Source organism: Tyto alba, unplaced genomic scaffold (genome assembly GCF_018691265.1).
Source record: "Tyto alba isolate M040663 unplaced genomic scaffold, T.alba_DEE_v4.0 Super-Scaffold_22, whole genome shotgun sequence".
Classification (NCBI taxonomy): Eukaryota; Metazoa; Chordata; class Aves; order Strigiformes; family Tytonidae; genus Tyto; species Tyto alba.
In genome coordinates, this window is record NW_024881296.1 from 37,025,787 (window position 1) to 37,051,783 (window position 25,997).

Below are 25,997 nucleotides of genomic sequence, written 5' to 3' on the forward strand. Positions count from 1 at the left end.
ATTTTTATGTATTTAGGGGTGAATTTAGAGACGGAGTTTCTCTTAAACAAATCTGAACTGGAGGGAGGGAACCCAGGAACAGCCAGAAACAAACTTACTAGATAACTTAATTATCTTTTGACATTTATGGTAATTTAATGTATAACATCTGTTCTACTAAGAGACAATTAAAGTGTGATAAAAGTACGTGTGTTAAAAACCGTAGCCTGTGGTTCTCTTGCAAAGTGGCATCAAGCTATAGCTGCAAGATGCTGGAAGCCTTTTTATGTAAGCTGCTCTTAAAACCCTTTAGAGATTGCGATTCTACCGTGCTCAGAGGCAAGCCATGCCAGGGCTGGCATGCTTGATAAAGAAGAAACACTGGAATGTGCTTTGCCTGGAAGTATTCATAGAAGAATTCATTAAAGGAGGCCTAGGACTCGCTGCAGTCTGCATTTGGGCAATGACTGTTAGCAATGTAGTGTCAAGATGCAGAAGGCAGTTTGTGTACCACAGCAGAAATGCTTCTGCGGCATGGTGTAAGGTAATTTATCTTCTTTCTCAGCTGCTAGTTCACTTGATCTCCAGGCATTCAGGGTGGTACAATGAAGCTGTCAGTACCTTTTTGTTAGGTCTGTGGCGCTCAGCGTCTTCATTCTCCCACGTCGCTACATTTGCTTTTTCTGCGAGTGTTAAAATTCAGGATAAGTTATTTTCATGTGCCCTGCAACCGGTTGTGCTGCTGGATGGCTCCAGCTGCAGAGCATCTGGATTGTAATTGTTTCCCCAGGCCTCTCATTTGCAGCGAGCTCCTTAGCAGTGCCGGCAGAGCGCTCGGGGCTGCGTGGGGTCCTGCTGGGCAAGCTGGCTCTGGGAAGCTCCGCTCCAGCGGCGCTCTCCTTCCTGGGAAAAACCGCTTTACAGCTCACTTCTGCATCTCAACTAGGTGATAGGCTTAATATTTAATACCATTTCTGATTTGGGTTTATGAGGAATATAATGGTGAAGCAGCTGAGCTTGGTTAAGGCAACGCGCCTCCATGAATTTCAGTATCCCGTGGAGGGGCAAGATACACTGTGTGCCAAGTTCTGAACTTCAGAGATTGCTTCTGCTGTGTTGTTTCATTACGGACACTTGACACAGAAACTCCAGAGGTTTCGAGGAGCTCGTTTACCTGATGGTATCAGTTTAGAGGATCTTTTTTAATAGTAATATAATTGCACGGAGATGTTCAGGTATTTGTGTGGAATAAAACTGTTTTTTTATTTTTATTTTCTTATTTGCATTTTAAGACTTTTGTATTGACACTGTTTTATTTTGGGGGGAAAAATAGATCAGTGCTCAGTGTTTTGTACCCTTCCAATAGGTAATGAACATTCGCAAAGTTCTAAATCGACTGGATAAACCAGAAGGCCTTTACCCCAACTATCTGAATCCCAGCAGTGGCCAGTGGGGCCAGCGTAAGTAGATCACTTCTTTGGTGCTGTGACCTGTCTACCAGCATGCTGTTTGCAGTTGTTAACATCTTTCATTCACTGTTATGTGGTTTTTGTATATAAAGAACTTTTATAAAATATAAAAACTCCCATTATATCTGAGGCTCAAGTCAATGTAAAAAATACTACAAAAATAAAAATAATAGTCCTACTTGCTGTATTTTAATGTACTTTTCTTTGATCTTTCAGTATGGCTTGTGCAAGTGGGGAAATGTCTGAATATGTATCATTTTGGAAAGGAGTTTGTAACCTACAGGCATCTTTTATTCAAAAATCTAAAGTGGTCTCTAAAAGTAGCTGTTTAAGGAAACATTATCAGCACATCTGAAACAAATTCCATATTTTTAGAGTGGTGTGGCTCCACTGAAAATAAAAAAACAAAACCCAAGTTAATACCAGCTGTGATTTCTGTTGAAGTTTAATGCCAGCAATTGAGGAAGCAAACTAAACAGAACCATGTCATGGCATTGATCCCCTTGGAACCATTACTGGAGACACCAAAATTAGAAGGGAAGGAGTATAATAAAATGCTTGAAGTATTTGAACTTCTTGGCCCCTTCCTGATGACAGAGCCTTCTCTTGTACATTGCCGTCTCTGACCTCCATAACATGTTCAAAGCCTTACATAGTGTGCAGGGTCATGGTTCTAGAGGCCCCACTTCTTTTCCACTTTTCCTACTTGGGTTCAGTCTATCACCATCCTATTTGTGTGATTTGGTGTTTTCGTGTTTTTTCTTTCCTACATTATTGAAAGAAAACAAGCAAGATACGCTGTCTTGGTCTGAAAAGGTACAGGCAGATGAGAAGGTCCTGTAGATTATCAGTGTTGGATCTGGTTAGACAGTACAAGAGAGGGAAAGGACTGAAAAAGTTTTTGAAGATAATAGTTTGTTTAGGATGCAGCTAAGGTGGAATTCAGGTTCTGGAGTCCTTATGGGACTTACCAGAGTCTAGAAAGATAAAATAATTTTCACAAAGGCAAAGAACAAGTGTTTTATTGAATAAAATATATTTTTGAATCCTTTCTGTCACTCAATTAAAAAGATGTCCAAAAAGGTTGTGCTGCTCAGTTACATTGTCCTATCAAGGCAAAAATCTGTTTCCCATTATGAATTAGAAGAATTCCCATCATTTTAGCAAGCTTCTAGTCTGCTCCACTGTGAGGCTTCCTGCAGGTTAGCATGTCACAAGGCCTGCGGCAGCTCAGCATGCATAACCATCAACTCCAGTTGGCATGGTGGTATAAACTCTGTCATCCATTTACAGATCTGAGAGATTTGTGCCCGTTTGTTACCCGTGTTGGTTTAGCACAGCTTTGTAAAACAGTAAAGCCCCCGGCTGGAAGTGTCAATCCTACAGCAACAGGCACTGGGTGTGGTTAGAAGGCCACCTCAGCATCTGTGAGCCGAGCCCAGTTACCTCCTTCCTCCAGCCACAGAAACTCAGCTTTTTGGTGAGCTGCATGAGAGCAGATACCTTTCTAGTGGCTGATGCCATTAGTGGCTCTGCCTTGCTTAAAGCACTCAAATGCTTACTCTGCCTTATGGCTTTTGCCATTTCCCTATTTTTAATATAATTGTGTCTTACGTATTCCTCGTTTACATTAAATGCGCCAGATTTTGTTGGTGTGTGCAGGAAAACTTAAGAGTTCATACGAGCTTTGCTTTCCAATAGCATGTAGTATTGAGAAAGAAATAGCTTCCTGCACATGCAAATGATGGACACAGATGTTGATGCAGGTTGGCCCCTAGCATGCTGAAGCAGCAAAACCAAATTTGATTTTGTTGCATCTCTTCCAATTCAGTTGCCTCCATTTGCAGACACTAATTTATTTTTTTTTTCCCCCACAGTAGAAGATCAGAATGTAAGACTTGAGAGATGTTTTATTTGAGATTGCTTTTCTAGGCTTTTCAGTTGATTGCAACAGGAAAAAAAAAAAAAGCCTAGACTCTTAACTGATACAAGACAGAAGTATTATCTCTCAGACATCAAGTGGGGAGGGAGGAATAGTTTCTGAACATTTCTGCTCTAGCAATGCTGTAACTGTGAAGGACACTGCTGGATCACTGCCATTGTTCCTGTAAATTCATTTAGCCCTTGTTATTTTGACAGTAAACTGACAGTGATTTGCTGCAGCGTGCGTCAATTGGATTTGTCTACTGCAATAATGTATATAATAACAGGGCTTATTATTGATGAAACTGTGCTTGTGCTATTTAGCGTGCAAATGTCAGAGGTTTCTATGGTAATTTATTTAGGAAACCGTAAAGGTCATTTAAATGCTGCTGTTCAAAGATCAGCCTTTGATCACAGAAAATGTTCTAATTTTTTTTAAGTAGCCTCCTTTCCTTTTGGATCATGAACATTTAATTAAATAAACGGTGTATTCTTTCCAGAAATGTAATATATCTCATTCAAAATTGAGGCAGGGAGGGGGGAAGCCGTTTATAACGCAGGTTTGATGGTACAGTGTATTTGTTAGGCAAAAGGATGGGATATGTTTGGAAAACTGAATTATTTTTTGTATGTCACAGGCTAGTGGAGGAAAAATACACTGTTAGTAAAGTTTGAATAGAAAAAAAGTGTATCTTCTACATTTGCATGGCTTTGCAACCTATTCAGAAGGTGAAAGGAGGCATTCCATAAAGAGAAGATACTAAGGAGTTGAAAAATAAATTCCCTGCGTTCTTTTGAATTCCACCAACAGAGGGATAACTGAAGCTAAGATCAGAGTTAGGTGTTGGGAAGTGTGAGCTCTGTACCACTATCCCTTTTGCATCTAGCATTATGAGCCTGGATTACTCCATGCGTGTTTGGCTTTTCTCATGCCCAGAATTTTGTGGTGTGGCTCACGGACATGCTGCATGATACATGTAACCACATCTCCATCCTGGATGCCTTGGGTGGGATTAGTGGACCCCTTCCTTATTTATAACTGTCAATTTTACAGTGCGTAGTCCTGGTAAAGCACTTTTAAATCCTTTCACTGAAGACCTGATAAATGCCAAATCCCTTAATGTTACCAGGCAGCACCAAGTGAAAAAGAAAACCTCTAGCCAGTGTTCTGAGTTTAATGGAGCTTAGAGAAATACTTTAAAGATAGACAGATAGAAAGAGATAGATTGAATTTAATGTGTTTAGGGGATCTATGCTGAAATCATGATAGCCCGTTAAAATTTTGCCCAGAATTTTTTAGGCTCCTGGACAGCAAGCAAGCGCAGCCTTGTGCAGGCAGCTGAGAGCATCGCTAGCTTTCACATCACTGGGGCAACTGACACGGAACGGTCTGACCTGTGCGATGTCAGTGTTTGCAGGGTCATGGCATAAACATGTGCAGTTGAATAATCACAGCATCTGTAGTACCAGATCATTTCGCACAGTAAGCGTAGGGCAGAATGAAACAGTGTGATAGTAATAATCATCTGTAGATGTGGCAAAGACTCTTTTTCCTTCCAGAACCACTGCTGAGTTTTGAGAGCAGCCAGATGTTCAAAATGTAGTATTATTTTTAAACATATGGGTTAGCATTTTGAAATGCCATTAAATAACCTAGAATTCAACTCTGCAGTAGGGAGCTAAAACATTTTGGCCTTTTTTATTAAGTGACTTAGAGTGTTTCCTACTTTTTTTCCTGGTTTTTTAATAAAAAATAACTTAGATTAACAGATTTTGTATGGGATAGACTACACAAATTAGATGCTAAACATATAAAATCTTGTTTCTTTGCCATGAACTCCTGTGACATGATATTAAATAACTATGGTGCTTTCGCTTGATGAAGAAGTTAGCAATTAAATAAGTCTCTGTATATAAGAGTTAGGTTTTTCCTAAGGTTCCAGGCTTACATTTATTAAATATTTTTGTAGGAAGAGATCATTAAATGCACTGTTTCAAACTGTAATTGTATTTTATTGCCCAGGCTGAAGATGAAATTGCTGTTCAATATCTTTCTTCCCTTTTAAGATCACGTCTCCATTGGAGGACTTGGGGATAGCTTTTACGAATATTTGCTCAAGGCATGGCTGATGTCGGACAAGACAGATGAAGAAGGCAAGAAAATGTATTATGATGCTGTTCAGGTAAATAAGATATTTAAATCTTCCTTTCCATAATAATATAATCTATAATAATTCTCAAGAGACAGACTCTGGGGACAATGTGAGAGATTTATGTTTTTGCCACCACAGTGTGGGTTTTTTTTTTCAAGAATTAGTTTCTCTTTTAAAAAAAACTCATTAAATATAAATGCTAGAGGAACACAGATACTGTGGGAAAGGGGAGAGTCTTGGAGTATAGCTATATTTTTTTTCCAACTGCAATACAGTCAGTTTTCTCTGATGCTGGAGGAGAAAAGTATAAAATACACAACAAAAAATGCATCTACAAGTAGCTCTCAGATAGAAGTTCAATTCTTTTTTCCTCAGTCTTCCGTAAACATACTCCTTTTGACCTTTTTCCTTATATCCAGGAGGGAGTTCCTTTCTTGTGTTTCAGTCTCATACTTCAGCCATTAGAGTATTTTGATTGTGGTCAACACGGGGATCAATATATTACGGTAGATAATTATAAATGAAAAAATAAGTTTTTGTTGCACAATGACTTTTTGTTTTAAGAGGCATACATTTGTCAGCTTCTGTGAAACAGCCAATTATTCAAATTGGACACGAGAAAGGTTTCAAAAATCAGAATTGTTCATACTTATATTTCTATGTGGTATGTTATTTGTGATCTTTCTGGTGTACCATTTGCTTTGTTATTGATGGTATTTCCTTAATATGCTGTTCTGGGAGAAATAATGGTTTTGTGAGACCAGATTGAGACTTGAAAAGTATTAAGTTCATATTTACAGGCTTTCTTTTCTAGTCTTGGGGAAATGACCTACTTTTCCAGTTCTTTGCTTTCATATATCTATATAAAAAAAACGGATAATACTACTACGATTTTCCCTGTCCTTTCATCTGTTTAGACTGGAAGCTCTCTAGGGTCAAGACTTTTATTAACTGTATGTATGTACAGTGCCTCTGTAGACAAGGCTTCGAGATGCTAAGCAATATCTGCTTATTCTTTCATAGATCTGGAAATGTGCTGTCCCTAGGGAAGGGACATAAGTGTCTTTTTACTTCCCGTACCACAGAAAGTGGTGACATTAAAAAAATAATACAACCCTGGCTCACTGCAACGATTTTTTTTTTTTTTTTTTTTTTTTTTTATTCTTAGAGAGACAAGTACTATGTGATGATTTGAGGGAGGGTGTGATCTCTGCTGGTAGTAAATTTGATGAGCAAGTATCCTCTGCTAAGAAAATCCTGCCTTTAATTTTGTAAGTGCAGATTTGGATGCAGTCGGCCTCATTTTCACCACTAACGTGGTTTCAGCTTCAGAGCAAAAGGTGGATTTTAAATTAGGTTTCAATGCATTTGAGGCTATAACATAAGAATAGTGATACCGTAATAGCTCAGCCATTAGGTTGGCAGCCAAAAAGAGAGAACAAAGTGTCTGATAATACAATATCAATTCATCTTACCATGGAAGGCATTCTGAAGCACCTCAAAGCTGCTTCTAGTCTTCTACTTCCACTGGTTTAATAACGTCAGGTTTTTCTTTTAAACACATTCTTACACAAGGTAAGCACCAGTGCATGAACGCGTGGTAAAAAAAACGTGCTTTGGCTCGTACAGCTATTCTGGGAACCACCGCAGGTAGGGTATGTTGTGTGACCATCACCCTTGTTGGCAGGACGACGAGCGCATTGCCTCCCGTCCTGCCGGGGAGCGGCGGGGGTGCGCTGATCCCGGCGGAGAACGGAGCATCCAAGGGGGGCTGGATGGCCAGCGCCGGGCTGCTCCGGCTCCGGCTGGAGGGTCACCTGCCCCTGACCTGAGCACAGCCGGAGTGAGGGACAGGGGGAAGCCTCTCTCGCCTTCCACCACGCGGGCGGGTGGGCCACCCCGTGTCACCTGCAGGGTGGCAGTGTGCCGGGGTCCCTCCTCAGCCAGCCCCAACTGCCCAGCGGGCAGAGAGCGACCTGCTCTTGGCCAGACGTGGGGGAAGAGGGCCAGGACCCCTCCGAGGTGTGTCCGGGCGGGGTGCAGCAAGTCAGCGTGACTTTGGTTAAGCTCCCACCTTAGCTACACCAGGATAACGATCTCCTCAGGTACAAAAGTCAGCGCGGGCATCCCGAGGTCCCAGGGGGGAGCAGAAGTGGTGATGGCCACCACACACCACACTGAGCAGCCGGTTTCTCCCCGCTCGGGGTTGAGTTGGGGGAGCAGGATTGACCGATCAGCAGCATCCCCGAAGGTGGCAATATCGATGACAGAGTCTGAGAGCTGCTGTGTATGATTAAAGTACCGATTATCTTAGTATTTTTTAGCAGTACTAGCTCTTAAGCAGTCCGAGCATTGTGTCTGTCCAGAGTATCAGTGTTGAGAGGGCCAAATGATCACTAAATATCTGCTAGCTTTCACCATGCTGCTGGTGGAGTGCTATTTCCAGTATTTTCTGAGTGATGGCATTCATGCTCTGTTTTCTGTACCAAGGTACATCTGTACCAAAGCTGAAAGTGTACATGCAGCATGTTGAGGTACAGCTTGATGCTCTAATGTAGCTTGTTCAGAAAACAGCGGGGAAGTTCCATTCTCAGAGAAGCTGCAGACTGTTTGGGCCCCATTGAGATGCCAGGTTCTTCACCGGAGTAACTAGCCTGTTTTGAAACCCATCCTGCTACTGGCTTTATTGCTATCGATCTCTTACTTATCTAAATTAAAGCTAATTTAAGTGTCTGCACAAGCTGCAGTCTTTCTTTATGACTAAGCCTACAGAGTTTGGGCATTCTGAGTCTGCTTCGTATTTTCTTAGATAAATTTCCCCTGACGGTTTCAGAATCATTTTAAGCCTACACCAAAGGGAACAGCATGATTATTCCTGGCCATTCGCTCCAGCACATACCCACCAAATTCTGAAAGAGCATGTGAAGGTTTGATGCCTAACTCAATATCTTCCGCTATCCAGAAACCACAAATGACCACAGTTCACTGTGAAAAGCTGAAATTTATTTAGTTAATGCTTTGGGGTTATTTCATGCATTGTTCTGTTACTCATATTGAAACCAAAGAGTTCTTTCTATTAGAATTTTTGTAGCACCTATAGATTGGTTTATGGCTTCAGTTAAAAGCAGTAACTAAGATGTCAAATTAGATTTAAAAACTTTTTCTGCTTGCCATGAATAAAAGGCATAGTGGACTAATGCCATTTAAAGAAAAGTTTATTTCTAATGGGAAAAGGGACAGAGATAGTCTTGTTTTGAATACCAGAACATGAGAGTATTTATAAAGCAATCAGAGGGATTTGTAAACTCTAGAATTAGCACAAAAAGACATGTGAATGTATTTTTAATATAAGTTATTTTTCTCTTTTGAAAAGCAATGCATACAATGTCCTGTTTCACATAATATGGGAAGTAAGAGATCTTCTTAAACTGGGTTGAAGATGACAAGAGGACTGGAGCACCTCCCCGATGAGGCCAGGCTGAGAGAGTTGGGGTTGTTCAGCCTGGAGAAGAGAAGGCTCTGGGGAGACCTTATAGTGGCCTGCCAGTGCTGAAAGGGGGGACAGGAAAGGTGGGGGGGGACTCTCTATCAGGGGGTGCAGGGATAGGACGAGGGGTAATGGTTTTAAACTGGAAGAGGGTAGATTTAGATTAGATAGAAGGCAGAAATTGTTCCCTGTGCGGGGGGTGAGGCGCTGGCCCAGGGTGCCCAGAGCAGCTGTGGCTGCCCCCTCCCTGGAAGGGTTCAAGGCCAGGTTGGACGGGGCTGGGAGCCCCCTGGGCTGGGGGAAGGGGGCCCTGCCCGGGGCAGGGGGGGTGGAACCAGATCACCTTTAAGGTCCCTTCCAACCCAAACCGTTCTGTGATTCTGTGGTTTCAATGGATAGCATGCAATATCTAGTTGCAGAACAAACGTGTGTTCAGCTTTTAGTCATATTTTGAGGATGTAACTGCCCATAGAATAATCTCTCTGTCTTTGTAAGTATCCAGGACAGGAACCATCCCACTCTTTTCAGTTAACACAGTTGATCTCTGAGACACAACTGAGTAAGTTTAGTAAGAGAACATGGTAATTTAGAACAAAAATGGACCTCATGGGTTCACTTATATCTAGTCTGGCAACAGCAGTTTCACAAGCAACTGCATCAAATCCTCCCCTCTTGAATGTGTCAGCCCTCATTTTCTAAGTTGAAGGGCAATTTTCCCACTACTGTTAATAGGTTGTCTCACGCTTAATATCTGATGATCAGATATCTTTCCCAAATTTTCCTATTACATTTATTTATGGTCATTGCTGCAAGCTTCCTGCATCTTAAATATTTCTTCTCTCTCTGACACAGCCTTCATCCCCTCCTCAGTGTATTTCTAGAGCAGTGGAGTATCTAAAGGCTGTAAAGAGAACAGTAACTTGGCTCACAAGAACTTCACAGGGAGAATCACTCGCCAGCACTTCCCAAGCAGCTCAGTTCTGCGCAGCCCGTGGTGGCCCTGTGGTACCAGAGAGGGAAAGTCACTGCAACCTGCAGTTTTAGCTTTAGACAGGGTAGTTTACTTTTAGACACTTAGATAGTTTAATTTTTCTTACTGGGTGACAACTGCTCAGAAGATTGTAACGAGAAAACTACTGATCTCCAGAGAACCTAGCACGTGGAAGTAGAAACAATGGAAATAGCAAAAAGAAGAGTAAGTGTTGTGAAGCAACGCCACAGCTGTTGTCTGCCAGATTTAAACACCGCTCCTGAAAGTCAGCCTGCTGCTAGAACTGGGGTCTGCCATTAAGGAATGCAGCAACCTTTCATGGGTATCAAAAGGCAAAAGTCATTTTTGGCCTCAGGATTTTGAGCATCGGACAGAAAATATATTAGGATCACTTGAGACTAACCCTGATATACTCAATTTTTACTCTGCCAGAGGAAGCTGTATGGTTTTGATTTTGGTTTGGGTTTGGTTTTTTTTTTTTTGCATATTCGTCAGCATTAAGTAGTGAATATTTTTCAGAGCTGTTGAGATTTCAGCCTTTCAGATAAATAAGCCAAATCCATATAGACTCCTTTCTCATTGAAATGAGGGAGAGAACAAAGTGTTGTTAGCAAACTGAAAACATGATATTGGCAGATCAGCCCTTTCCAGCTCCTGAGTTTCATGAGGGTCTATTTAACTGTGGTGACAGTCTGGTGGCTGGTCTCTACTGATTGCAATTTCCATTAAGTTGCCTGAAGTGGTTTGCTTTGTGCCTGTAGTGATCTTAAAAACTACGTAACTGACGTGGACAATGACAGAACTGCAACGACTCAATTAGAATAGTTTGTCATACTGGGTAAAGCCAAAAGTATATTAATGAATTGAACATTCAATACGTGAGCACTTCTTGGCATTGAAGGAAATCTGTAACTAGGGCAGGCAGGGTGGTGCAATAGGAACCCATCTTCAAAATTAAACAGTTGATGCAGGAGTCCCAGCATTCCCACTGCATAATTTTTTTTTTTTTTTTTTTGAGGGTGGGTGGTGTTGTCTATAACTTAAATGTGTAAAAATCAACAAATAGGCAGTTTATTTACATATTTTGCCAGTTGTCATGTTTAAAATATTTATCACCCAGCTGCACTGATGTTCTGCACGTAGCGATAGTATAGCTGTATTATGCAGGAACATAAGATTCATTACACTTTAACAGACGAGAATGTCCAGAGGACTTGCTGGTCCTTTTTATTCTCTTCACTATATTTCCCCTCTTGACAGGAGTTTTGAGGCTCTCTGCAACTGCTTACAGAAAGCGTCAAGACTAAACACAGGCTTCTGCAGATTTTAAAATTGTTAATAATTTAGTTATAACTGCGCATGTTTTGGACTACAGAAAGTAATTATTAAATTTTTGCTTGTTTATGGACTGTCAGGAGAAGCAGCAAGCTATAATGGTGTTAGAACAGTTTAAGGAGGATTTTAACTAGAAGAGTCCTGCAAGAGAAATTGTCCCCTTTTTGCTCATGGCTTTGCTCTTGTTGTCAGACCAGCCATGTCCTCACTACTTGTGCTATTTTCCCTTCCTTTTTTGACATCAAAAAAGCTTGTCAGGAGCAACAGATACTTATTCTAGAATATTCAGAAAATACATAATGTAACATTTTGAGAGTGACTTGCTGTGATTCATGCCATTCCATTAATACTGTTTTAAGAATATGAATAAATCTAGCCTTCTGGTAGCAGACAGCATTAAATACATTTAGTGCAAGAGCATTGGTGCTCTTAGAGACACTAATAGATCTGTACAGGAGAAAAACAAACATAATTAGATTTTCAGACAGAAGTAAATTGTCAGTTTTCCCCTAGAACTTAATAATGTTTTTAGTGATCAGATGGATAGGTATCATAGTAGTTAAATGTTTGCCAATGTTTCCATTTTAAAAATTTAGGCATCTCCATTATAAGCATTCATATTTCATTTCACATGTAAATGTGTAATACATCTTAAGTCCAGAAGCAGTAAGTGCTTACTGCTTTTAAAATGTTTCTTATATATTGTGTTTAAACAAATGGAAGTTCTTCTGTGTTCAGATTTCAGTTTTGATTTTTAAAGTGCAGTTTAGTAAGCAGCGAGGACCTAAGGATAAAGAAGATACCACTCTTTGTCAGAAATATTTAAATAAATTGTAACAAGGGCTTGAACTTCCTATTCCATCCTAGTTTTTGACTGTATGCTTTCACATGATTCGTGAATCTTGTAGTACACATTTAAAACCTGTATGAATTATACTTAAAAAGACAGAAGCAGCTAATATATATAAAGTTTTTTAAAAAAAAGTGCAATGTTTTTCTGCCATCTCCAAAACAGCTGTAATAATGGAACAATGCAAATCTTAAACTTTTCATAATAAACTCATTGGAATTTTGGATAAAGGATAAATTTGATGGATTTTGAAGATTGCTGAAAAAAAAGTATCTATCGCATTAGATCAGCTCAACAGAGAAAGCATGAGGAAAGTAACTTAAAGTCAAGAAAACGGGCAATTGACTTACAAACTCACAGCATGTAAGCTCACAGTAATCCTGACCTGCCCTCTGTGTGCGGTTTCAAAGCATTAAAATATATTGGTGCAAGCCATAAATCTTGAAATAAATAAGTAAGAAATTGACATTATACATATTTGAATTACTGGAAATATCACGTAGTAGAATCCTCTTTCATACTGCTGCTTCAAACTGTCAAAATACTGTTTATGAAGAAGATTCCTAGGGGAAGAAAAATATATTAAAAGTTTGGACTCAGATAATTTATAGTGCTTTGTTGTAGAACCCTGCAGAGTTGTAATTATCCCCAAAACAAACATTCTAAAGCCTGGAAATTTAGAACTAAGATCATATTTTTGAAGTTTCAAATTTATTAAGGTATGGAAATGCGTAACTGTTACTTGCAAGACAGTTTTATCTCCAGCTACAGTGCCATCTTGAGGTGGGAAATGAAACACCTGGGCTTTGTTGTTTAAAACAGCAGTAGTCATTGAAATTCATTAATCTTAATGAAAATGTTACTTTAAAAGGAGAAGTAAAATGCCTAAGTGCAAGAGGAGGTAGAACTGCAGTTTGACATGGCATTTTGAGGTTTGCAATTTGTTGTCCCTGCTCCTTTAGCAGGATTGACTTTTCTTGTGGCACATGTTTATTTCAAATTGAGCAACTTTGGGGTCCAGAACATTTTTCCGGAGAAGCCTCCGTCTGTGTTCTGTAGGCATCTCTCTTAATATTTTTATTACCTGTAAGAACAGCCCACCAAGAGAATACCCTCTATTAAAAACAAACTTACTGATCAGATTTTTTTTTACTCAAGTTCTGTATCCTCCGTGCTTCTCCATGAGCACTCCCATTCAACACCCTAAACAACTCACACGGTAAAATGAAGGCCTTCCCAATCACGAAATCAAGTCAGGGATTGAGGAAGAGGGGTGATGAAGACAGCGTTTAAGCTGTGTAAAAAGCTTAAAGGAGTGAAGAACTGGATGAAGGAAAGCGAGTATGTATTAGGAGGGTCCAGTTCTGCTTAATTTTGCAAGTGTGAGGACTGGCAGTATAATGCAAAGGGTAAAGAACAGGCTGATAAGCAGAGAACGCGAAACGTATCACCTCAAGAAGGGGAGCAGGGGGGGCAGGAAATCAGGTTGGGAAAAACTGAAGGGTTTCTCTTTTCGACTGTCAATACCAGAGATGACACACACATGGAGTGTGCAATCCTGTAACCTAAACAAGTCATAGTGTCTCATTCACTGCAGTCCCTCCAGTGTGACAGACAGGCAAGGGCATAATTTTAACGTGCGAACTCATGAGAAAGATGCCAGGAGTAATACAAGGTGCACTTGAGTCACAATTCAAACTGTAAAAGCAACTGTTAGCATTTCTGATTGAGTGCTCAAGCATTTTTATAGTTGTTGTATAGAAGGAATAATTTCCCACAAGATGGAAAAAAAGTAATTTAGCTAAAGGCTTTATTGCAGTGAAGACTGTAAGCAGAGCCTTACATAAAAGCACACCGAAAAAAAAGAATTGCCAGAACTGTATCAGCCGCAGAAGTTAGTCTGGCTCCAAGAGCTTGTAGGTACACGACAAACCATATGCCGTATCAGCTTTACATGTAGCAAATTTATTTCTTTACATCTCTGGCAGATGTTTATTTTCCTTTAGTTTCCCTTCCTTCCTCTCCTCTTCTGTCCACTACCTTCTAAAGTCAGGTTGTCTCAATTTTTTTTTTTCCTTTGGTCACTCCCAGGTAGTATCTGATACTGCTCCCTTTGGGAACATACATTTGCAGCCACCTCTTCGCAACCTTTTCTGTTGCACAGTCTCTGTGCTTTACCTTAATGGAAAGAAAGAAAATACTATTTGAATTGCAGAAATACATTCTGGAAAACAGTAAAATGAAATTTCTGTTTACTTAAAAGAAAAACTGTACCAGCTCCAAACAGTTATCCATCAATTAGGTATTTTCAGCTAATCAAAGACCACATTCTTCTAGCTTTTTTCCTTATTTGAAGATACTGTGTATTGGTTTATACTGAGAATATTTCTTACAGTAAAATGAAATAATCTCTATGGTGATAAATATGACACCATCAGATTTGCAAGCAGTGTAGGAAAGAATTATTCGTAGGTGGGCACCAAGTTGTAATAGAGCTGTAATTTGAATAAATGTGTCCCTTTTTTAAGCCTGTAGATAATTATATCAAAATAAAAGTAAATTGTTTCTAAGTATGAAATTCAGAATTAATTCTACCAAACAGACCTTTTCACTTGTGTGGATCTTTGTCACCATGCTACCTATTCTCCTTTTATAATACCTTGTTTCGGTAAATTGATTTCCCTGCAAGAACTGCGCCCACAACACTGCAGACAGCAAGCAGCATTTACCCATGGGATTGTAACCCTACCATTCCATCCTGCTGCTCAGATTCAGAGACCCTTACTATATCTTCATTTAAACAGATAGTATTTCTTCCCATCCTAGTACTTGCTCAACTTTACGTTCAAGTTCTTTTATACTTAACACAATTGCCCATGTATTCCAGCCAGTGAGTTAGTGCTGCTCTGGACCTAAAACTTACTTAAAAAATAAATGTCTTTCAGAAAGTTCAGTCCAGCCTGATGGCACTTACAACCTTTGTGAAAGTCACTGAAAAATATTTCGGTGTGCTGCTCACAGAAGTACATACCATTACTTTACAACTAAAAACATATTAAAAATATGAATAGCAGTTTTTTGAATTTCCAATAGATAAATTATAGGGTACAGATTCAGAATTTATAATTGAAGGAGTACAGATTTTTGTTTATTACTTTGAAAATATTTTATTATACTAATGCATTATACAAACATCATACACTCCAGAAGTAGTGTTTTAACAATATTTGGAAGTAAATTCTGAAATTAAATCACAGGTGGGTTGGACTTGTGGGAAAAAGGAAGGTTTTACCACACCTTAATGCTGCAAATACCGTTACCGATACAGGAGTTCAAAATTTCAGTGAATACATTCATCAGTAGTTACTGTTGGGGAATTTCTTTTATATGTTCTCCTCATGCGGGTTCCACATTTTTTTTAAGACCAAAAGAATTTACATTTTTGAGGCTTTCTAAATATGTCGATATTTTATAATAACTTTTTTTTTCTTACGTTCAGTCCCTGAAACGACTGGAAGACACCTAACAAATTCGTTATAATCTGACACTTCGATGCCATGCTGGCATTATTCCAGACTTCACGCAGCTTTGATACTGCAAATTCATTAGCAAGCCTTTGGAGAATGTTGTTTCAGGGCAAGTGGCTAGCCTCTCTGTTCTCAGTCGGAGGGTAGATGCGTGGTGATGAGAGAAGGGAAACCTATTTCTGACAAAAACATTTTGTCTAGCTCAGACCGAAACTGGCCCATGAAGAAACTTCCCGGATTTGGTTGAAGCTTGGTCCGGTCCCACGGTGGCTCTGCTGGGCCACCACCCAGTACCCCAAAAAGAGCCACCAGCCCCCTGGGAGGAGACGCTCCTCTCCTTTCAGGCTTCATGGAAGCCGTTCGGTGGAGGTCAGCGTGCTCAGGTCACGTAACTTCCACAAACTATTACTTCCTAAGCACGTCCCTTCCAATGGCTTTACCAAGTCACAGGGTTTGTTTTCCTGTCTTCCAGAGGAAGAGCTTGTCGGGTGCTGATGGACTTGCAAGTTCAGCACGCTTGGGCTTACGGCTTCTGAAGGTTATTTGTACACATCAAAGGTTATTTGGATTTCATGCTGGGTAGAAATGATTAGTTACCTAGCGTGCCATTCATAAAGGCAGACACATTGGCATAGGTATTATCTAGCACTCGGGGATCCATGATTGTACAAAGTATGACAAAGCAATTTGAGAGTCTGTAATATATCAAATAATTACCTAATAAAAATATCTTTAAATAAGATGCTTACATAATAAAAACAACTTTTAATACGCATACGTACTAGTTCTTAATAGGACACATTTATAAAACCAAGATGATTTGCTTTACTAAACATGGATAATTGATTTGGAAATATATTTTTATTTTGTGACATTCTTAGCATCAATTAACATCAATTTGATAGTTTCTTAACACCAGCGCGTTAGAATAATTTTAAAATTTCCCAAGTGGGAGTCATCTTTTTTCAGCTTGAACTTTAATCTTGAGCCAAAAGAGGAGGAAAAAACTGAAAGACTAATTGGTGTCGCAAAATCCGTTTTCATACTACAAGAATCAACTCTGGTCTAGTTACTGTAGTTCTGAAGGTGCATGATTACTGTTATTTTTCTCAGGGACAGTAATACTTCATTCCGTCTTTCATTAATTCTTTACTAAAAAATTTGCAATATAGATAGATGACTAAATTTACCGATTTTTATGTTTGTTTATTTTTTAAATAAATTCTGACTCAGTAGCTAAGTGACCAGCAGAGATACCAACTATTGCCAGCATTGTTGATTGGGTGAGATGGGGATACCATGCCAAAAGGTTTAATGAGATGTCATTAAATTAAAAGGTTTTCATTTCTGAACTTGGGTTTATGTAGCTTATTGTTTAGAATGCCTATTTTATTACTTATTTTTAGAATGCCTATTTTTTTTAGAATGCTTATTTTTTAGAATGGCTACTGCCTGAAAACTATTTCCCACAAAATTGTGTGTTTTTAACAGTAAGGCATCCTATTACAAAATATAAACCATTTAATAAAAATGTGAACAGCACTCTGAAAGATTCTGGAAGTTTTCCAAGTATTTCTGTCTTCTCACAAATTCTGCCTGTTTATGCATTTTGTGGCAGGTTCTTTGAACTCTCTTTTGTCGATTCGTCAATTATAAATTCAAATATTTTATACCCAAGTGAACACAAGAGACGTGTTTTAAGGAACATTACTTTTAAAAAAAAAAAACAACCTGGGTATTCCACTACTAGTTTCCCAACCGGACAGAAAGGCTTTTTATATGCATTTGAAATACTTGACCACCAATTAGCTTGACACCTACTCAGCCTCTGTATTCCTTTCATCTTCCAGGGACGGGTCTGTGGTTTGGATGCTTAAGGAAACTGTTTTCCCACCTTTCCCGTTTCGTATTTAATTCCTCTTTTTATAGGTTAAATTATTCAGAATTTGTTTAAAACACAGGAATTTTTATTATTTACTGCTGCTTTAAAATTTAGGTATGCTTTTCAGTAGGTACCTAGTGCTAAAAACATACAATCAAGGAGGAAACAAGGGGACGGAGTTTTCTGAGCCAATAGTTGGTCTGGAGCTGGGCAGAAAACATCCTTACTAAGTGCTTTGCACTAATATCAGTGAAAAACAAAGTGTAGTTTTCAATGTGACATTCTTGGCACAAAAAAAACTACTCCGTAAGTAAAACTTGTACAATTATTCTGCTGATGCTTTTAGCTTAGAGAACATTTTTCAATCCTATAAAAACAAGCTCTACAGATGTTTAAAGGGGAAGAAATAACTACAATCAATACCTTCTCTTTATAATGCTTTTTTTTTCAAATCCTGGCTTTTTTGTTAATAGTTCTCCGTAGTGACATTTTATTCAAGTTTTTTCTTTTGTACAGTGCGTGTTGAGTACTGTTTCTGGATCTTACGATTTCAATATAATAAACCAGAGCACTGCTGAATAACTGAATGTATGATAGTGCTGTTCGTGTCCTCTCCATTACCCTTTAAAGACTAACAGCTTATTTTCTGTGTGGGCTTCTAATTAACGTGCTCTTCTGCATCTTCTCTATTGTTTTAATTCTGTTCCTCCCTCAAGGGAAGGTTGTTTTCCTGGGTTTTGTAATCAGTGACCATACATTGCTAACGGCACCAACTTCTAATTCTCTTTAGGAGATTTATATATTTTTATTCTGCTTCAGTTTTTTTTCCCCCAAATCTCAGTAAAATCCTACGCTTGATTGATCACTACAGAGGAATTCATTCTGGGAGGGGAAACTCACTGGACTTTGGAAATGTCATATAGAGTCAGAGGCCTAACGTCATTCAGTGCACTCACAGAGTCAGGTGTTTTGAATATGAGTTATGTCTGCATATAATTGACATGAAATTGTATCAAAAACCACATCCTTTAAGTCAGAATTCAAATGGGAAGTATGGAGGCTGAAGTGATGGCTAATCACCATTAAAAGTGAAATTACCTGAAATTGCTCAAAGTAAAAGGGAAAGAAATACAACAATTTTGAAATGGAATTGTATTTTTTAGGTCTTTCCAATCTTTTTTATAAAATGTACTGCATAAATGACTCAAAGTCGTAGCAGAATTAATCATCATTACTGATGTATGCTAATCTGTGCCTGTTTGGCTGCACTTTGAGGTTATGCTAGCTCGTATTATGCATATTACTTTATAAGCAAAGGTGATACAGAGAAAAACCAACCAACGTAGGGGACAACTTCCCTTCCCGTTTTAGCAAATGGTACCTTTGGTTTGAAATCACGTACTTTCGCAGGCCATAGAGACCCACCTCATCCGAAAATCAAGCGGGGGGCTGACATACATCGCAGAGTGGAAGGGCGGACTGCTTGAACACAAGATGGGACATCTCACCTGTTTTGCTGGCGGCATGTTTGCTCTAGGAGCAGACGGAGCACCTGACGACAAGACGGGCCACCACATTGAGCTCGGTGCTGAAATCGCTAGGACGTGCCACGAATCCTACGATCGCACCAGTGAGTACTGTACTGCCCAGTGCAGTTTCACAGTTGGCCTTGGGGAAGGCGGCCGGCGGTATTTCTGCGTAACGCTGAATGAGAGCTGTACGACGGTGGGAACTCCCCATCCTTTCTGAGCAGGTGCTGCTTTGCCTGAAGAGTAACTTTAAGAACGGCTGCTCTGTTTTATAAATAATGTCTGTACACCTGAATCAGGTCTACTCGCTCCAGTAATTAACATGACAGCTTTTTCTTCCATTTTGCCAATTTCTGCATAGCTGAATACAAATAAGAGAGAGACCCTGTTCATTTATGCATCAATTTAGCTATTAATCATGTTTTACGCACACAAAATTATTTTGTTCTCAGTTCTGTTGGTACAATGCTGCAGAGAATAGAACTGCGTAAAGAAAGTGGATTTCTGTGCAGGAGATTTCTTTGGATTCTTTCATCTTCTTATAGAAATAACCCTGGCAGCATTTCAAGTCCCAGAGTGTATTTTCCAGTTTGATACAGAGAAGTAAATATCCTCGTCTTGCAAGCAAAATTTCACATGCTTCTGGTTATATGAAGTCTTCCAGAATGCAAATGTTAGCATCACTGTTCAAATTGGAACTGCTGTTTAAGGCATTGCTCTCTCCTACTCTGAATTATTTACAAAATATTAAAAACAGGAGGTGCTGTGGTATCGTTCAGAAATTATATACCTTTTGGGTAACCTGTGCCACACAAAAGGGTAGTTGATTTGGTAGGTTACATGATTTGAAACCTTTTTAAATGCCTTTATTTTAACATGTGGTTTTATATTGGCTAGGCATGAAACTGGGACCAGAAGCCTTCAGATTCGACGGTGGTGTTGAGGCCATTGCTACAAGACAAAATGAGAAATACTACATCCTACGACCAGAAGTCATAGAGACCTACATGTACATGTGGCGGCTCACTCACGACCCAAAGTACAGGCAGTGGGGATGGGAAGCTGTAGAGGTAATGTTCTGCTGGACCTTTTTCTTACTAAATCCTAATATCTTGTTAAGTGAGTTATTGAATGATGATATCTGGATATTGTTTAGCAGTTGGAGAGTAAATATTTATTTTAAATCAGTAATATCAACTCAAATGTCCAGAGATTCATTTACTTAAATAGATGAACTAAGATCATTTTGACAAAAGCAAATACTGCTGCTATTGTATATTAGAACAATACCTTGTGATTTCTCCTTCTTAAATATTTCTCAGATCAGGGTCATATTTGGATGTACTGCTCAAGATGTTGAGTACTGGTGCGTATGAAAGGAAAGTGCAAACGTGTGTCAACGTGTTTGAGCCTTGGACATGGAAATAAGTTTTATGAGGTGTATTTTCAGCAGTAATTGTACAAAGGAGATTTTAATTAAAGTGATGAAGGCCAAGATGAAGTACTAGATAGATAGTACCAAGCATTTAAAAAAAGGGGTCACTTTCAAAAAGCGTAGGTCATCTGGACCGAGAACTCCATTAATGATAACAATCTCTTCTAGATTGAAATTTCTGTGTCCCACTAGTGTCTGAGCTTCAACCAGCCATGCTAAACCTGGCCATTTGTGTTTGTCTAGCACGAGCCTTCCCGGAGGACAGCTAGTCTATACTGCTAAAATTGCCTTGCCAAACCCATCGTTTCCCTTATTTCAGTGGTTAATCACTCTTACTGTTAGAAATGAGAGCCTTTGGAGTTACCATGTTTCATCCTCCAGGTATGGGTCTTTATTACGCTTCTAGAGTTCACTTATTTTCTCCTCACATTGATGCTGCCCTTGTTGAATTTACCTCTTATAGGAGATACAGAAAGCTGAAGAACGTTATTCCTGCAGCTCTGTATACTTAAGAAAAATGGGGAAGGGAAAAAAAAGCAAACCCAAAACTCTAGACAGTGACCTCTCCTTTGTGGAGTTACTGCTTTACAGGATTTCAGAAATGTCCTGTTTGTCATTTTGCCCAATATCTCATGCTTCTAGGAGTGTATGATCATACCTTTCTTGAATGGGCCTACAATGCTAGTTGTAGAACGTTACTCTATACTAAGGGAAGAACGTGTAGAGTTGTGTCATGCAGTTTCTCATCCCCAAGGGTCCCTGCTAGAGAGCTGTTACTGGATCATGGCTCCATATACCTGGCTGTGACGGGACAACCCTGCCAGTTACCTGCCTCCCTCTACAGCAACCCAGATTTGTAACTGTATTCAGTATTCACTGTGTGATTTACTGAACGTATCTTAAATGTTGTGCAAATGTTCTTGAGTGTTGTGAGAAAAGAGCATTTCCAGTTTGGTGATTAGATATTCTTGAGGAATTAAATTTATGGTAAAATCCATTTTCCATAAAAGAATAGCTGCTAGCATTAACTATACTTCTACTCTCTAACTTCTCCTTGTTCGAATATTCACAGCAGTTCCATATCTGCAGTCAACACTGTATTCATCTAGGTAGACTGTATTTATTTAGGGCATTTTATTTGCCTCCCTCAGGTGTTGGCTCTATTGGCCCTGAAACATTATGCTTCTGAGTTAATGATTCCAAAGCAGTTTTTTTTTAAAAAACCCTCTAATTTAGAGTCCTGTTCCCTTACTTTCTTTTTCGCTACCACCGTCCATAAGCACACATTTCACTACTGGAATCTTCCCAGGCAGATTATAATTGGAATATTTACAATGGCTGTTTATGGAAGTCATCCCACCAGGCTTCAGCAATGCCAAGTGTTCCTCCTCCAGGAGATGTTTTCCCTGACTCATTGTTGCTGCCCACACCAATAACATTGTTATAAACAATTGAAATGTTTTCGTTATTATTATTCTTTACCCTGTTGGTTCAGTTTGTTTGTGTTTATTTCAAGTCTGTACACTCATTTACCTTCTTAGGGCTCCCCACGTGTTCCCTGTTTAACATTCTTGTGGTTACTTTCATCTGGCTCTGACAGAGTGGATTATAGCCCACGTGTGGGAGATGCAGTTGGTCCCATTCTGTACAGGCCCATCTTCCACTGTCCTAATGTGCAGTTGTATGTTTCATGAAAACAAATCTTAAAGCTTCACAGAGGTTACACAGTCCATTGTAGGTTTCAAATCTCTTTTTTTCTTCTTCTTTTTTTTTTTTTTTTTTTTTTTTATTTCCTTGATGTTTATAGCCCATGAAACTGTAGGGTTTTTGTCCTGGCATGTGTCATGATAGCTTACCACAACTATTTCATTAATTCTGCTCTCTCTTGCTCCTTATTCTTGCACCAGAGAGCATGTCACTCCACCCTTTTGTTCTTGGGGAAGTCCCTGACCACTGAATATGCTTTGTTTAACTACCAACATCTGTTGCACAAAGAGGAAGCTGAGATTGAAACAATATAAAAAGGGGAACAGTCAGACCATTTGTTGTTGCCCAAAAAAGTTGTTATTCAGGTGTCTCAAACCCATTTTCAACTCATGACACGGGCAGTAAGAACTCATTAGGTTTGTTTCTCAGTGCCCTTGTAGAAGAAAAGGAGGCTGCTCTGTAAGTCATGACTTCTAAACTCTCCAACAAGTCTATTATTCTTTCTCTAACTTTCATAGAGTAAAAACATGCTCTGGCCTCTCCGTTTTTTCTTTGGCAACTTGCTTTGCTGCTTTGAGTCCGAGATCATTCTGTATGTACTTCAGCAGCTAGAGAAAACACAGTTACGACCAACAGCAATATCCACTGTTACTGAGTCAGAAAGGTTTTATCAGCTTCGCTCGTGAAAGTCTCCCTTTCTGCATTATAAATGTGGCACATATTTTGAATTCATAGCGCCTGCTTTGTTTTTGCCCTTTATGATACTTCGAGACTGTCAGCCAGTTTTCACTCCGCTTGATGTTTCCCATTACTCTAGCATAACTGATCTTAACCACCCTCATTTTCTGAGAACTACTAATTCAAAATGTGTTTGATTGTTTCTTCCCGCCCACCACTACCCCACTCTCCGTGTGAACATCACTGTACTCTGAAACTGCAGGTATGGGCACAAAAGGCCATTACTGCCAGTTAAAGGAGGGTGACAACCAAGAGCCTTTGTTGTACTAATGCCGCACATGAATGTCTTGTTCCTTCAGTTAAGTGGAAAGTAGCTTTGGAGGGGGTAAGATGCTTCACATCCACATCGAGCAGATACCACCAGATGGCTAACACGGCGCAAGCTGACCTCTTGGTTGACATCATAGCAGCGTGTTCAGCTACCTATATGGTATCTCCCCACAGTGAACTCATAAAGGCTCTAACTACATCTTACAGCACATAAACCGCAAATGCAATTTGCTTTTATTTTACATCACCCTGCTTAGAATGCAGAGGTTTCCTTGAATAATGGTCGTATCCTTCAAGTTCTCCCACTGCTGTGCCTTGGAAAACATAATCTTGTGTTTGACATTGAAAATCCAGACTCAGATTCAGCATTCTGAATGCACTGCAGGTTGAAGTAGACAAGAGGGAAGGAGTACCAGGCAGGGAAAATGACTTGTTTAAACTTAAGTGTATTTGTCACCTAGTAGAAGGCTCCAGGAAAATTAAAGAACCTAAAGACACATAGGAAAAGACAAATAGGCCTGTTATATTTTAAAAGATCTCTTCTGGAGAAAAATCCCTTTTAAATATACAATAGGCAGCTTCGTCTCCAGTGAAAACTGTGGAGAGCCTGACATGCAAGCTAAATACATGCAGATAGCTACAGGGACTCCAGCAAAAACAAGGACATTTAGGATATCTACTCACAGTGAAACACAGATCTTGAACAGCCTTTAGAGTAGGTGGAGGTGATGGATACCTCAGTAATTACTAGTGACTTTTAGTCTCATCTCTCATCAGAAAATGATTATTCTGCCTTTGCTTGTTTTAGACCTATCTTCTGCCTTTTCACAGCTTTTTGCCGCCTGTGGTTTGAAATGGAACATCTTTCCCTAAATAAAATCTACACATCCTGTAAGCACTTCCGTGATATTTGTAATAACCTCAGAAACGGAGGAACTAGTTGTGTTCCATCCCTCTGTCGGGGCTTTGATAAAGCTCCAGATATTTCTGCCTCAGTGTTGTTGCTCCAATACCTGCCTCACAGCAAGCACAATTCAGAGTAGTGTGGTCCTGAGCAAATGTAGTAACACACCATGCTTACTGTCATTTTCATTGCGAGAAGTTATTTAGGGCTAAAGAGCATTTCCTGTTTTGTTTTGATTTGGGTTTTTTTTAATAATGAGTTGTTTTAAATACAATCCTCTTGTATTCTCTTCACTTCTTTATTATACTGCTTGATACTAGAGAATGATTATAAAACAGAGCAAGAAGAACGAAGAGGCTAAGAATGCTTTCGACCTTGTTAAATAGGTCAATTATAAAGAAAAAAAGATGAGTGAATAGTTTTAAACAAAGCAAAAGCAGTGGTGAGAGAACTAATATTCAAATAAGGTATTAGATAGCAGTGTATTTAAAGAAGTTATAGCTCATATATAGGCATATAGGTACCACCTTCATAATGCAAACACCGGTTTAAAATAAAGAAGAGCAGCACACTTCATTAAATAGTATAACTTGTATATACCTTCTACACTTCCAGCACCAGGTACATGTTTTTTTGCCCTTCTGTGTATACCCTTCATCTGATCTTTTTTCTCCTTCAAAATTAGCTGATCATACAGAACATTCCTGGGGGCAGAAAAGGAATTATATTTTTAGGTGGTCTGTGTGCTCCTTTTTAATGTAAAATAGGAATCAATCACATGTTTTACACCTTTTACCTGAATACGCACCTTGGAAATTACTTAGAGAAAACCACATTCTTATTCTTAAATCTCAAACATGTTGCCTTAAGTCCAGCCACATACTAGCTTTCCATCTACTCCTGTGTAACAGACAAAGCTTTTTCAGAAAGGTGTCAAAGAAAAATAGTACTTACTGAAAAAAAGAAATTCAGTCATAGCCCAATATCAAAGCTTTCCCATTGGAAAAATAAATAATTGCAAAGAGAAACCAAACAACTTGCATAAAAAGTGGAGCGTTGCCTTTTTTTTTTTGAAGCAACTTGCAGGAGGTAAGGAAAAGACTGCTTTTTATTATGGTATGCAATTCTATCACAATAATTTTTAACCACTAAAATATGATCAAGAAAGGTATATGTGACATGATCTCTGAAGGCTGATGGACGAGCCTGTGAGGAAGAGGCTAATTGTTACTGATGTTAAAAAGAGGAAAAAGAAAATAAGTGAAAATCCATATATCTTTACATCCATATATCTTCCCTTCTGAAAACTGGTTTTGTGTTCACTTCTTCAGTTAATTTAGCATTTTGCTTCTCTTCCTAAATGTCAAATCAGATATGTGTGCCTATGTCTTTCTAAAAAGTTTCCTGTCTGGAGCTTTATCTAGTTTTCATCTCTTTATCAAAAACTTTGTGACTTTTTTTTTTTGTTAGTTTTATTGTCAAACAAAGAAAAACTGACAAATTATTCATTTTCTTAATTCCACTGGTTGTTTTTTTCTTCTTTCTTCCCCCTCTTCAGGCACTGGAAAAACACTGCAGAGTAGATGGTGGCTATTCTGGCATTAGAGATGTTTATAACAATCATGAAAGCCATGATGATGTGCAGCAAAGTTTCTTCCTTTCAGAGACACTCAAGTAAGTTAAGAAAATTGACATTCGTTAATATGAAGTAGTTCCATGTATCATTTTTACAGGTAAGTATTTCTCGTTAGTACCCACGACATCTACATAACAAAATCTGACTGAAATAGTAGAGCTATTCTTCAGTGACAGGATGCC

The 25,997-nt window shown here is 39.1% G+C and overlaps 1 protein-coding gene across 2 annotated transcripts in view; it reads left to right on the forward strand.

Annotated features, from left to right (window-relative positions):
* MAN1A1 (mannosidase alpha class 1A member 1) overlaps positions 1–25,997 on the forward strand; it is a 151,238-nt gene that overhangs the window by 120,203 nt on the left and 5,038 nt on the right. For both annotated transcript variants that reach the window (XM_042795828.1, XM_042795829.1), the window contains 5 exons: positions 1,346–1,439; positions 5,439–5,554; positions 19,007–19,226; positions 20,023–20,195; positions 25,738–25,853. In XM_042795828.1, coding sequence (XP_042651762.1) covers positions 1,346–1,439; positions 5,439–5,554; positions 19,007–19,226; positions 20,023–20,195; positions 25,738–25,853 — 719 coding nt within the window. The remainder of the gene's footprint in view (positions 1–1,345; positions 1,440–5,438; positions 5,555–19,006; positions 19,227–20,022; positions 20,196–25,737; positions 25,854–25,997) is intronic.